The 14,634-nt window shown below is 33.6% G+C and overlaps 1 protein-coding gene across 2 annotated transcripts in view; it reads right to left on the bottom strand.

Moving 5' to 3' along the window:
* The window catches only part of Cep128 (centrosomal protein 128), a 387,702-nt gene that overhangs the window by 223,820 nt on the left and 149,248 nt on the right, over nt 1-14,634 (bottom strand). For both annotated transcript variants that reach the window (XM_076848049.2, XM_076848048.2), the window contains exons 18-19: nt 6,633-6,809; nt 2,972-3,031 (exon numbers count right to left, since the gene is read on the bottom strand). In XM_076848049.2, the coding sequence (XP_076704164.1) occupies nt 2,972-3,031; nt 6,633-6,809 (237 nt within the window). The remainder of the gene's footprint in view (nt 1-2,971; nt 3,032-6,632; nt 6,810-14,634) is intronic.

The raw sequence follows: 14,634 nt of genomic DNA, 5'->3' as shown, positions 1-14,634 counted from the left end.
AATAAAGAATGTCACCCTATCTCACCCAGTCTATGGGAAAAGCCTCTTAACTTGTCTACCTGCCTCAAATCTTACCACCTCTAATCTGCCTTTCACATTACTATCAGGGTAATCCTTCAAAAATATAAACATGAGCATGTCACTCACTTGTTCAAAGCTCCTTTGTGATTCTTCACAACATGCAGATCTAAATCCAAGCTCCTAAAAATGACAGACAATACACTTGTCTACAAACATAATCCCTCTCTCTGCCTGTGGCCTCTTCCCCTTCTCTGTCTCACCCTTTGATATTCTACTCTTGCCAAAGCACTTTGGGTTTCTTTGCATTTATCATGCTATTCTTCCATGTCATTCCTAAAATAATTTTCTCTGTACCATACTTCAAGATTCATCAGCATTATCAGCCTCTGCGGTAGCATCAGCATAATTGTACCACAGTTCTTAAAATCTAGTAAAATTGTCTGCATATGTGTCTGCCTTTCCTAAATAAAGTTGGTTCCCAGGAAGCAGGACTATGTCTTACTCCTTTTTATGCCCATCTCTTGTCACGTAGTCTCTAAGAAATTGTAGCTATTCGTTATTAGTTAATCTAAATAAAATTTGACCTCTATATGCCTTGTTAGAATTTATGACAAAAATACATCCCTAATCTACAGGAACTCCTTGCCTGGCATTTTTTAACAACCATCTCTACCTTCTTCCTTCCTGTAATGTCTTATCCTGACCTTTCATTGGTTATTTTATCTCTGAACCTGGTCCAACTCTCAGGTGGAGTTCATGTTTATATGATGTCACCGCTGCCAACAAAGCAACAGTGATAAAATCCCCACCCAATACTCCAGTTCTTCTAGAATTAACACTAACAGAAGAAATTCATTTAGTTGATTTATGAAAACAATTACCAAATGCCCTCTTAGAGGTCCTTCCAATACTGCAAGATGTCAGCATGGACTAGCTGAATAGCAATTCTACTTTCCATATAGTTTTTGTCCTCTGATTTGAGATCTTATCTTCAATACTTATAGAGCTGTCCAGTCATAGTTCATGGGAATTACAGTATTGTAGCCCATCAATAACCTAAGCCATCTTTCTAGTAAATAGATTCAATTCCTCCTTAGTCAGTTGGTCAGGATGGTATTTTTTATCACAGCCTTTTACAGTGTAGAAAGAACAGTTGTCTCATGCAGTATTAAAACTGGTCTGATCAGAAGTTCAATCCCATTAAATGATAAGGGAAAACTGCTTGCTAGCTCCCAAATTAAAGAGCTATGATTAAGAGTCATCTCTGGCTCTCATAATTTAACTGAACCACAGCAGTGAAAGCTTTCTGTTCAGAAATGATAAAGATTTTAACTTGAAAGAAAATTCCAAGTACATTGCTCTTGTTGTCAGAATTGCAGAGTTGGGGAAAAGAAGAGAAATGTTATATTATGCACAACAGAAGTTTCTGGCCAAAAAATACTGAGATAGCAAAACATGTATATTCTAAATTTGCTATGCAGGTGACAAAAATACAAATTTGCATTTATTTCTATCAAGAATGGTTAGGGAAGCAGAGCATTAGTGTTTGTAAAGAAAAATTTATGAGGTAAGATAAATTCTAGTATTCAATTATAATACTGTTATTTTCTTATCAAAAATGTTCTTTGTTTCTTTCTTCTGTTTGAAGAGACTTGTCTAGTGCAAAGCTGGCCTTCAAAGGTGACTTCTATCTTTGCATGGCCTCCCACCTATTCCTTACTCAACAACCTCAGTGCATTATCTGTGATTACTCAAATACTCTTTATCTTCTTGGCCACTCTTCTACCATAACTAGCCAACTGCAGAACTTCTACATATATTTGGTTGGAACAATTTTAAAACATTGCTCTTTTCCAATACAGCTTCTAAGGATATGCTTACAACATCATATTCCACAGCCATCTCAGTACAAATGTCAGAGATATTTCCTTGTCCTATGTTCCTTTTTCAATGGTGACATGTCTATAACAATACAGCACACTAAAATATTTTAAAATGTGTTTACATCTGAGTTTTCCCTATTATACTATATGAGAGCAAAGTGCATGGCTTGCTAGTCCTTATATCCACAGTGTGACACAAAGTATTATACAATTTATGAATCTTGTGAATAAACAAAGACTTTAGATAACAGTATGTATAGTGGTTAAGACATTGTGGCTCCGATATGTCAGGTAATTTGGTTTTCCTTTCTTTACATGGCAAAGCACAAGTCACTTTCCTTCTCTGAGACCTCACTTATTTTTAAAATAAGGATAATAGACAAAACTTAAAGGTTCTTTCTTGTAATAAAATCCTAAATTGGAATTTAATTGTTGAAGTTTGTAGTATAGGTGGTTTTTTTACAAAATTTAAATGAAATATTTTTTGATATTAGTATCTTAAAACTAAGGGAAACTAGACTAAAAAGGAGTGCAAGTGCATAAGAGTTGGTACTTCAAGTAGGTACTAAAAACTAAATGGTCTTAATATCCCATAAATCCTAATAAATGAACTTGCAAGTTGATCTGATATATTGAGGTAGTTGATACTTATCCCACAATGTAGTAGAACCTTTTCTATAAAATTTGAAAATTGTCCCATTTGTTTTTGCTTACCTTCCATTAAACTCAAATCATAATGCCAAAGACCCATGGGAAGTCATCTTCAGAATATCAAGTTCACACCTCTCCATTTTGTGAATTACTCGGCAAGGTGAGAAGATGTGATTGAGCCATATTGAGCTGCCAGACTGTTTGTGCTTACCCCAAATAACCAAATTATATTTTGGCTAATTTCTAAATGTTAAAATAAGAAACATAAAATTTTCTTAATGTATTGCACTGAAATCTTTCCTAGAATGAATCATGACAAACTGTCAGTTATATGACAAAATATATGAATAAGCCAAATAGGATGCCTTACAGTTCATAAATATTATGATAAACTTAGGATAAGCATGAATAATTACCTTGCTTTCTGCTAACCAGCGATGTGGGTCATAGAGAATATCAGGACCAGAGGATAAAACCTACAAAAAAGAGGAAAGAGTATTAGAAATGGATTTTCTCAGACATGAACTTGCATAAATGAAATTCTTCACCATAATATCCAAAAGTATAGTCACTAAAGTTAAGGATTTAAAAAAACAAAAGTTAGTAAAAAGAACTCAAGCAATTCCAAACCACCATTTATTAAATGCCTTTAGATAGAAACATGAAAAAAATCAACTATCAAGTGCTATCACTGTTAGGATCTCCGAAAGCTGATTCCATGTAATCTTTCATGGACAGCAGCCTTGATGAGAGCCAATTTATTTCACTTTTGTTTGTATCTTTTTCCTCAGTCTTGTTCCACAAAATGCATTTCGAAGAGGTTTATATGTAATTACATGGAAATTCAATTTTTTGTCACATTTACCCTTCTTCAATACTCTGATGGCCATTTTGTCTCATCAGTCAAAATATTGCTTTATTGCACTTAGTAAATACTAAGGTGACAATATTAGTATTAATGTCAGCTATTGTTATATAGTATCTTTTATGGTAATATGTTCATATATTTCATGATTGTAGCAAAACTCATAATTCATTAATTAATAGTTGCCCTGTTTTTCTTCATATCAACTCATTTATAAAATCCCTTGCCATTTGGTTTTATCTTACTAATAAAGTAAAGCAATACTCAAAGGTTGTCAATAACTCTATAATTGCAAACACAATTTTTTTCAGATTCCTCCTTTCTTTGAACCCTACACTACATGTGATACTATCTCTTCCTAAATATTTTGTTTGAATATATCCTAATCTCTATGTAAAGAGATTTCTATGCTTATTCTTGCATACTTTCATACTACCTAGTGTGTGTGCACATTAATTTCCTGTATCACAATATCATACATTAATTCATTTTGACACAGGAAAAACACATACACATAAAGTGACTACCTCATGTCTATGCAAAAGTGCTGTATTTTTATAACCATCCTCTCTCTTATCCATCTTTCTATCTAAATCTCGCTCTACTCTTAGGCCCTCTCTGCCTTTTCTGTACAATTCTTGCCAATCACCCTACTTCTCAGTGTTTTCTTTCCCTTTAACTATCTAGTCTACTGATGAATATTTGTAAACATCTATTTGTGATGTATTATAATAGGAAAGAGTATTAGAAATAGATTTTTCTCTAAAAATATCATTATAATATACTTTTTCACTCAACTATGTCATATATCTCAATTAAATCTTCATTAACCTAAAGTGCTCAAAATTGAAATAAACAATAATCTGATATAAAGAATATTAGTAACATTTATATTCTGTGACATGCTTCACAGATTTACATATCATTTCATATTTAAAAGAACAGCATTGACCACTTGCAAGTGGTGGCTTAATTTTCCTATGCTGCGAATATATGTAAAGCAGACAAACTATCAGATAAGGCCAAAGTTAAGATCAAGCAAAATAAGAGTTAGCACAGTGTCCAGCACACAGAACACATTCAATACCCCACTGTTTTTATATATCAAGATGTCATCATTCATAAACAAACATCAAGGTCTGTCATGGCAAGAGCACTACAACACACCTTTCACTACAAAATGATAAAGAATAGACATGTGCATATGTGAATATATTACCAAAAAAGATACGATATAACAATAGCTGACATTAATACTAATATTGTCACCGTAGTATTTACTAAGTGCAAAATATTTCATATTATGGTATATAACTTTATATATCATCTTACATTAACTTCATAATGAGCCAACTTACAATTGGAGATATAAAATCTTAGAGAGTACAGAGAGATTACATAACAGATTCAAAGTCATACATTAGAAATTTGTGACGTACTACTGTCAATTGGAACCTACATTTATCTTAATCCAAAACCCATCCTCTTCATGCTCTACAATAGAATTAATATTCAGATCAAGTGTTATGGGAAAAGACATAAAGACATGAAGTATAGCTAAATCTACTTAGTTGAGCTCTGGAATTATCAAAGATTGACCTATTAGAATGAGATATCTTTAAGTCAGATAGTTTTCTAAATGTTTTATAATCTTAGTGATTTAATCATATGTCCTAAAGTTTTCAAATGTTATATGCATCTATTAAGTAGAATAAATAATATGGTGACTTTATATACACACCTATAAAAATTAGAAATATCAACATTCTCCAGAACATTTTTCAAGCTCATTTTTATGTAGTCATCTGGTGCGTAAGTAGCTGAATTTCATTAGCAATATTTTTTAAAAATCAAGAAAATGACAAAGAATTGAAATTATTCCTTTTGTGAAAATTTCCACGATTCTTATGCCTTTCTCCCACAGAACTATGAACTACGAAATAACCAATTTTATCTCTAACAAAATCCCTTGGTGATTTCCTAGAGGTGAGAGCAAAAGCTAAGTCCTTAGACCAGAACTAAATTTGACATAAGCACTCCCCTTCAAGGAATTCAAAACATCCATAATCACCTGAATATTTATTTCTTTTCACTACAACTACAAAGTGAGCTGCAATACTCCTCTTAAAACATAGAAAAAGTAAACCAAACACAGATAGCATAGTGGATATGTTTTTAGGATCCAGAGTTAGTCCTCTAATGTTAGAAGTCCTGGATTAGCATTTGACTAGATGGATGGACAGGGCAAGTTATTATATAACCCCTCCAGGTTCAGTTTTCTCTCCTTTACAGCGGACTGGATTCAACTACCTAAGGGATAGGGTAGTTTTAGGGGTTAAGAGAAATACTGTATATACCATACTTTCCACTGAACCTGTAATACAGAACTCAATGGATGGTAGCAAATAATATACTAACAACAAATTAGCCTATGTGTTTTAGTCAGCTTTTGGGTGCTGTGACTAAAAGGACCCAACCAGAACAACTGTAGAGGACAAGTTTATTTAAGGATTCATGGATTTGGAGGTCTCAGTCAGAAGGCTGGCTCCATTCCTTGGGTCTCAAGGTAAGGCTGAACAACATGGCAGAAGAGTGTGGCAGAGGGAAGCGGCTTACATCATAATCAGAAAGCAGAGAGAAACTCTACTCTCCAGATACAAAATGTACATACCCCAAAGCTACACCCCCAATTCCCACATCCAACCACACCCTACCACTTCAGTTACCACTCAGTTAATCCCTATCAGGGGATTAACTCACTGACTGGGTTAAGGCTCTCACAACCCAATCATTCTCCCCTGAACCTTCTTGCATTGTTTCACACGTGAATTTTTCGGGGACACTTCATATCATCACACTATGATAATGAAAAATTTTAAAGTCAGATTTCTAAATTCCAAGGATATTCTCCTGAGTCAGAACTGATGTCTCTCTCATAATACAGAAAGACATAGGTAATTCAATGAATAACACCACACTTTTTGTCACTATGACAGTGCAATAGCAATAGGTATAGTTTATTCTATAGGTATAATTATATTGTAAATTATAGGTATAATTTATTCTTTAAAAATGCAAGAAGCTATTTTGTTTTCTTAAAACTTTCCAGAACAAAAATGTGACTACTATATAACCATATATTACAATCCAATTATAATTAGATATTAGGAAACTAACTGAAAATTTAAGTCACAATGAGAACTCATAATTACCTTCAATTTCTCCATCGAGTCCCTGGAAAAAGTTTTACAAGCTGCATCAATTTCCTTTCCTATCACACCAAGAATGGATTCCTGTTCAGTCTCCAGACAAAGAAGTTGATCCTTGAGATGCAGTCGGGCTTCTTCCATCCTCCTTAAGTGCTCTTCTTCATTGCTTATATGTTTTTCCTATGAAAAGACATGAAATAGAAATTTGATTAAGTAGAGGAAAAAATACTTGTACTATCTATACATTCAAATTGCAGAATTGGATTAGAAAATAGATCTGACTCTATCAGTCCTTCTACTTAACTAAAATAAAACATTCCACCTACTTCTTAACTAAAATAAAGTTATAGAATTCAGAAGTGAGGCAGATTAAAAACGGGTAAGCAGGTATTTGACAAACAATAGTATAATAATTATGTAATGAAAAACGGTGAAAAAAATCCTTTACCATTCAATAGCACATTTCTATTAATGGATCGGAGAGTAAAAGCTAAAGCCACAAACTGAGTTTGCCCTAAACATTAGTAAAACACCAGAAATGATGAAGAGCCGAATATAACGCTATTAGTTTCTTCATTTGAGAGGGGAAAAAAAAAAAACAAGTGCTATTACTTTTATTTCACCTAGTTCTTAAAAAGCCAAATGCACTTACACCACCGAAATGTCACTGAGTCATGAAAATTTGATAAAAACAAGATAGGGATATATTCTAAGAAAGTAAACATACTTAATCAAAAGGATTTTCTAAGGATTCCTTTAAGAAATTAAAGTTTGGGACCTACTATAGGCAAATCCATTCTCAATCACTATAATTATGCAATTTCATTCAAGGTGAGCATCCTTAATCCGTAACAACAAAATCTAAAATGCCTAAAAACACAAAACTTTTGGAGCATTAATACTGCACTCAGAAACATTCAAACTTTGGAGCATTTTGGATTTTGGATTATAGAAGTTCAAATAGTAAAGTCTATGAAAATATTCCAAAATATGAAACACGTTTAGCCCCCAAGCATTTTGGATAAGGATTGTCAACCTGTGCTATAGAAATCCAAAGTGGTATTATACAGATAGGCTTATCACAAAATAATAGGGGGATATATATATATATATATATATATATATATATATATATATACACACACACACATAGAGACACACCAAAGGGGGATATATATGTAAATATATATACATATACACACACACATATAGACACACCAAAGTCATGATGGATGGTTATTATGTCCTCAATCATTACATAATGTTGTTATGTAATGATTTTTAACTATCCTATTAAATATAAAAAGACCAAGATTAATGGGCAACAAACCCAGCTTAAATCTGAAAGAACAATGAGATTCAACTCATAGAAAAGTAATCATGAAAAAATGAATGAGGTTTTACCATAAGAAATGCAAATGCTATGTCCTTTCACTTCGATTGACATTAAAATATGAACCAAACCTCCTCTACCCAAAGGGAAAGACCCTTGGACAAACTGCCTTCTGCCCTTATATATCTCACTTATCATTAATATTACTATTGTTTAACTGCCTCATCTTCCTTCTTTGCACTGTCTCAAACTTTGACTACCTACGTTTTTTCAATTATGCCTACATATGTCTCCTCTGACCACAAATGACTTGTACAAGTCTACTTGAAGCTATACTACTTCAAAATCAGCTGGTAGGCAAAAGACAGTACCTTTATAATCCATCATCCAGGTATAAATCTCAGCTTTGTAAACTTAAAAACTAGAATTTCTTTTCTTTTAGGTATTCTGAATAGAGTCATCTTTAAGCATCAGAGAGACATTAAGCTCACAAGAGACTAATGTACAAACTAAAACACCATTCAATTATCCACCTTAGTTTATGATGAGAACCCTAACTGCCATGTGGATCAGAATGCTCGTGTCAGCACAGTCAGTGATTAACCTCCCTGTGGAATGAACAAGATGGAAGGCACATTATAGTCAATGTTGCTTAATGAAGTGGAAATCAGAACAAAGAGGGAATCTGTTTTATAAAATAATACATAAATGGCACCATGCTAATGGCAATCTAGCATGTCATCTACACCTCAGGAATGTTCAGACCACAATCACAGGAATGTTCCATTCTTCTGGGAAGTGTTGGGATGAAGATTGCTGAAGTGTATCTCCCAAACCTTCTCCTTGTTCCACATTCAATGTCTGTACAAATTTTCACTCCAGATTGATACATCATTTCTTTAGATCACTATTTTTACCAACTCTTACGCTCCCCATTTTGAAAAATTAACATCCTGACTTTGAATAATGTTTGACAAATTTTTAATATCTCCATTAGAAAGCAACCTTTGACCAAGTCTATAGATGAGGATGTTAATCTTCCTATTATTCCTAGGTACCCACCAACTGTATTTCCTGTGCTTCAAAGTTAATTTTTCAAAACCCAGTCTCCTTTCCTTTCTGCTCTTCCAAAGCAAATCACCCAACAGCATGATATTTATATCATAGCATTAAAAACATCAATTCTTAATATAATCATGCATCTCTCCCTCAATAAATGCTAATTTCAGAAGATCCAAAACATGTTTGTATTAATATTTAAATGCCCTCACTTTGCTGAACAAATGATTTAAATATTTAAGACTATAAAGATGATTTTACTAATTGCTATGCATATCTATTCTCTCCAAGGCTCTGAGGTGTGCTAAGAAATTTCCCCTACACATAAATAGGCCCAGGGATGGCTGTCATGGCATCACTGGTGTGATGTTATGTTAATGAAGAAAATGCTCTATCGGAGGTTACTGATATATTAGAAGACTGTCCATAATATAAATCCAAACAATTCACAATGATATTCTAAAGGACTTTTTCCTCACTTCACTCACAGCCATCTCTTTTACCCACTATAACTTTTCTGTGATCTCCATTACTTGTCTCTTATTAATAAAAATATAAAATTAATTCTATTTTTTGATAATCTTAATTTTTTTTAGATTTTCAGCTCTAAAAGTTTTACCTCTTTGGCAAAGACAGACAATGACATTGCTCACTTCACTATTCTTTGTGAAACAGTTAGCATGCTATGATCCTTTTGAAGTAAAACTCAGAGAATCATGGACTCACATGAAACACAGAGATTAGGTTCAAGTACCTGTTCCTTCAGAAACTCCATCTTTGGCATTTCTTATAGGTGCAATCCAAACGGTACTTTAAGATCTCAAGTTTCACATAAAAAGAGTACCTGACAAAGCTGTAGAAGTTCCCCATGAATATAAATGCTATACTTAAGAATTAAAGTAAACACATGAATTATTCACCCCACTAAACCTTCTAACCTTCCAGGTAAAAATTTCTGTTCTCGGCTGAAGATAGAGCTCAGTAGTAGAACGCTTGCCCAGCATGAGTGAGCCCCCAGGATTCAATCTCTAGCACCATAAAAATAAAATAAACAAACAAAAAAAAGTCCTAGTTCTTTCCACAAGATTTTATTTGACTAGGTTTCAGCCACTATACTATACTGGTCCCCATTCCTTGCATGTGCACTGAGACCCTAAATTTAAGATTTAAATAAGTTCTTCATTCTATTTAAGCAGCACTATGGTTTGGAAGTGGTTTGTCCATCAAGGGTTCAAGAGTTAGAGGTTTGGCCCCCAGTGTGGTAATGTGAGAGATGGTAGAGACTTTGAGAGGCAGATCAAGTGGTGGGAGGTCACTGGGGCATTGCGAACAGAAGAAATTAATATTTTTGTCATGTGACTCTGGTTAGTTCTCATAAGATGGTTGTAACAGAAGACCAAATATAGCCCCTCCCCAAGATCTAGCTTCCTGTCTTGCCATATGATTGCTCACTCCCACACATTTACATCATGATGCAATCTGCCATGATGTAATGCAGTCAAGGAAATGGCCAATCTTGGATATTTAGCCTCAAAAACTATGAACTAAATAGCAGAGGTATTTTGTTACAGTAATGGAAAAAAGACTAATAGACCAACTATAGTGTGATTTAATTTATTCCTTTCACAAATATTTATGGAAAGCATACTAAAGACAGAGTAAACCAGTTAACAAATATCTCCTGCCCCAAGAGAGCCAATGAATGTCTCCATGAAATTATATCAATTTGCATAAGTTGGCATGAACATACATTATATACAGAGATACGAAAAATTGTGCTCTATATGTGTAACAAGGATTCTAATGCAGTCCATGGTTGTTGTGTATTTAAAAAAAATAAAAATTAACAAAAAGAAATTATATCACTTTTGTTCCATCCCATTCTTCTGGCTTGGGAATATCTATCTGAACCCTATTTATGGCACCCATTGAAATAGTTCTTTCTATCTATGTTTCAAAAACAACTATACCAACAAAGCAAGTAGAGCGAATTCTGGGGTAGTGGTGTGGCAAGAAATTGTTTAATTAATCCAATCACACTTTCAGATTTGTGAACACTTTCTTAATAAGGGCAGATGATAATATTTGGACATCATTAAGGTATTCTCTGGTCTTCTGTTGAATTCACGAAGGGCAATATCTCATGACCCTATGACAAGATAAACATATTTTTAGAGAATCAAAGGGAAAATACAATAGTTTAGAGAATGTTGAGAAATGTGGAAGACTCAGAAAGGTTATCTTTATTAGCAGGACACGAGACTGGTGAAATCTTAAGGTAGAAAGAAAAACTCAAAACAAATTCTGAATAAGCCCCCATTATATATGAAAATATATGACATATTGGCCTACTCAGAATATACTGCCAAAAAACACACTGGACATGAACAATATTCCAAATTTCTAGGAGGTATCCATCTACACTGGAGATTTACATATGTACCAGTAAAGTTTACTCTGGGCCAATCAGTTCAGAAGTATACTATCCACACACTAAGCAAGATATACTTCTATTCTCAGGACAGCTAAGGTTTTATGAAGTTTCCATTTTATGACAGTAAAGGATTATATTGTCGCATTTTTGTCTAAAGGATATAAAAAATAAGACTGCTTACAATTTCAAAATAAACACACACACACACACACACACACACACACACTACAGACTGACTTGATCAAATGACCAGTAATTCAAAATTTAAGAAAAATTACTCTTATTATAGATTTATGGTTTAACACTCTTTAAAACTCAAAACACTCACTTCCCAAAGACTCTAAGATTAAAAGGATACATAATCTTAAAGGAAATGTAACAACTCCCACAAACTAGAGTGTGTCCAAAATAACATCTCCTTAGTAAAAGCTTAAGAGATTCCTTCAATGTCTTAAGAGTTCCAAAAATGCCACTTCATTTCCAGTATACTTATTACATGAAGTAAAAAAACAGTTTTTCACATACCTTAACAGAAACACTGTATTAAATAAAACACTCATACCTAAATAAAACATTAGTTTACAAAAATAATACTTTTATTTTACTAAAAAGTAACTTCAGTAAGCGAATATGTTTCTATTTCACCCAAAGACTCTCTTCAATACATCAACAGGAGATGGAGAAGAAATAGAATAAGAGGTAGGAAAAGAAGGCGATCATAACATTAAAGGCAAAAATTAAATTAATGAAATTTAACTTAACTTTAAGTTACTGGAAATAAAACCTGCACATATAACCTAAACATTTTGAGGAAGAATATATCCATAGCCCAGGCTAACTGTTATACCTGAGCTTAAAATCCAGAACACTCGAAAGCATTACAAGTCAAATTATAAAGCTATCCTGAACAAAAATTGAATCTGTCTGGAAGCCATTTATCTGACCTCTAAAGAAGGCTCACATTATTTACACCAACAGTTGGCTCAGCTACAAGAAAGTTAAGATACAATACAAAATACCAGCCAGCACAGAAACTGTAACACACTCAAAGAGAAGGAAGCTACTACTGCTATTGTTGGTATTTTGGAAAGAATTTAGTCTGGAAATTTACCCTACTGCAACTGCAATTGTCTTGCAACTCTGACTGATTCGAAAACATCAACGAAAACAATAATAACTCTAAACTCAAGAGTTCGGGTTTGAAAAACATCTCCACGAATCAACCTGAGAATTGTTCCCTGAGAGACCAACAGTATCAAGAAATACAAAGGACAAGGAAAGGTCATTATTGAACGAATTGTTCACTCATTATAAAAGTCCAATAACATGTACCTCTTCATCACTAACACAGATATCATCACAGCAGATATCTTGAGTTCTTAGACAACAATACTAAGTGACCCTTCTCTGTGTTTGCATGATATTTCATATAAGTTTATGCAATGTCTGCCTTCTTACCAGAGTATGAGATCAGAGCAGCAATCTTAACACTTCTTCATTTCAATATTGTAGCATCTAATAACATCTCACATAGAAGTCACTCGAAAAACTTTCTGGAACATAAATACCCTTTAATGTTCATTCCATGCAGTCACAAGCCTAATCTATGTGACAAGAATAATAGAATTCAACTATACTTTGGGGGAGTGGGGGGGGCAAAATCTCTGAACTTACATAACTTCTTTTGTTTCTGCAAGCTTTATTTTGCTTTTTGCCACTAATTAATTAATAAACTCATTGAGTATGGTCATCTTGTCAGTAGCAAGCTCCTGTAATCATTGAGGAAAGAAGATATCACAATTTTAAAGATAGAGCCAAGTAGATCTGCCAGTGAATTAAGTGTGGGTCCATGTATGAAAAAGAACTAGTTCTTTATAAATATCTAACAAGCAAAAGAACATCATAATTCTACTAGAAGATTAATGGTTTCCAAAGTAAAATGTTGCTATTTTACATGTTAGATATACTTTGTTCCTTTTCCTACGTTAGACATGAAAACTTCACACTGTTTCTTTCAAAAGACAGGGATAAGTTATGATTAATAGTGTATAAGAGTAAGACTGACAGGCCAGGCATCATGGGGCACACCGATACCCTCAGTAACTCAGAAGGCTAAGGCAGGAGGGTCAGCAACTTAGCAAGACCCTATGTCAAACTAAAAGAAATAAAATAAAAAGGACTAAGGGGTGTAGTTCAATGATAAAGCTGATCTGGATTCAATATACAGTACCCAGAAGAAGAGAGAGGAGAGAGGAAAGAGGAGAGAGGAGAGAGGAGAGAGGAGAGAGGAGAGAGGAGAGAGGAGAGAGGAGAGAGGAGAGAGGAGAGAGGAGAGAGGAGAGAGGGGAGAGAGAGAGAGAGAGAGAGAGAGAGAGAGAGAGAGAGAGAGAGAGAGAGAATGAGCAAAATAATACAGCTAACAGAAAAAGGAATGGCACATGAAAACTGGTCATACGATTTGGTATTTTAAAACCCGGGTGCAAGAATTTTCCAATCCATAACCTGGTCTTTTGCAGGCTTACAATAATAATTCATAAAACATAAGAAAAAAAATGGAAATTCAAATTTAAACTTTTGACCCCATTTAAGGAAATTATTCTTCCCTCAGGCTTTTTAGTATCCTTTTCAAGGAGAGTATTGAGTATTACAAAGATGATTAGTAGCATAATTAAAAGGTGTTAGGATATGTATTGGATACAATACTAGAAATTAATATTCAAAGTTGGAAACAAAAATACCTTCTAAAGGGTATTTTGTGCATTCATTATTATGATCATTTTATATTATGACATATTGCTTGTAAGTCAAATGCCTAGAAACAAAAACCATCAGTTACTTAAAATTAGTCACTTTTGATATATTTCTAATTCTGAAACAAAATGTGGACAAAGAAACAAACAACTAGGGTTTCAAATTATGCATTTGGGACAAGCATTGTTGAATTTTCAAAAGATAAAAATTGAATCAAATGTATGAAATATGATATTTCAAGAGCTTTGTAATGTTTTGAACAACCAATAAAAAAAAGATAAAAATTATCATTCCTCTCGAGAAATGTTTATAAGTTTACAATGTCTTTAAAAACCATTGGGATTTCTTTCTCTGCTTTCCCCCCCTTATAGTATACTTACGCATGCATTGTTCTTATGAAACAACATTTAAAGTTTAAAAGTGAATCT

This window comes from Callospermophilus lateralis, chromosome 3 (genome assembly GCF_048772815.1).
Source record: "Callospermophilus lateralis isolate mCalLat2 chromosome 3, mCalLat2.hap1, whole genome shotgun sequence".
NCBI lineage: Eukaryota > Metazoa > Chordata > Mammalia > Rodentia > Sciuridae > Callospermophilus > Callospermophilus lateralis.
The sequence above is the reverse complement of the archived record's forward strand: the minus strand, read 5'-3'. Positions and strand labels throughout refer to the sequence as shown.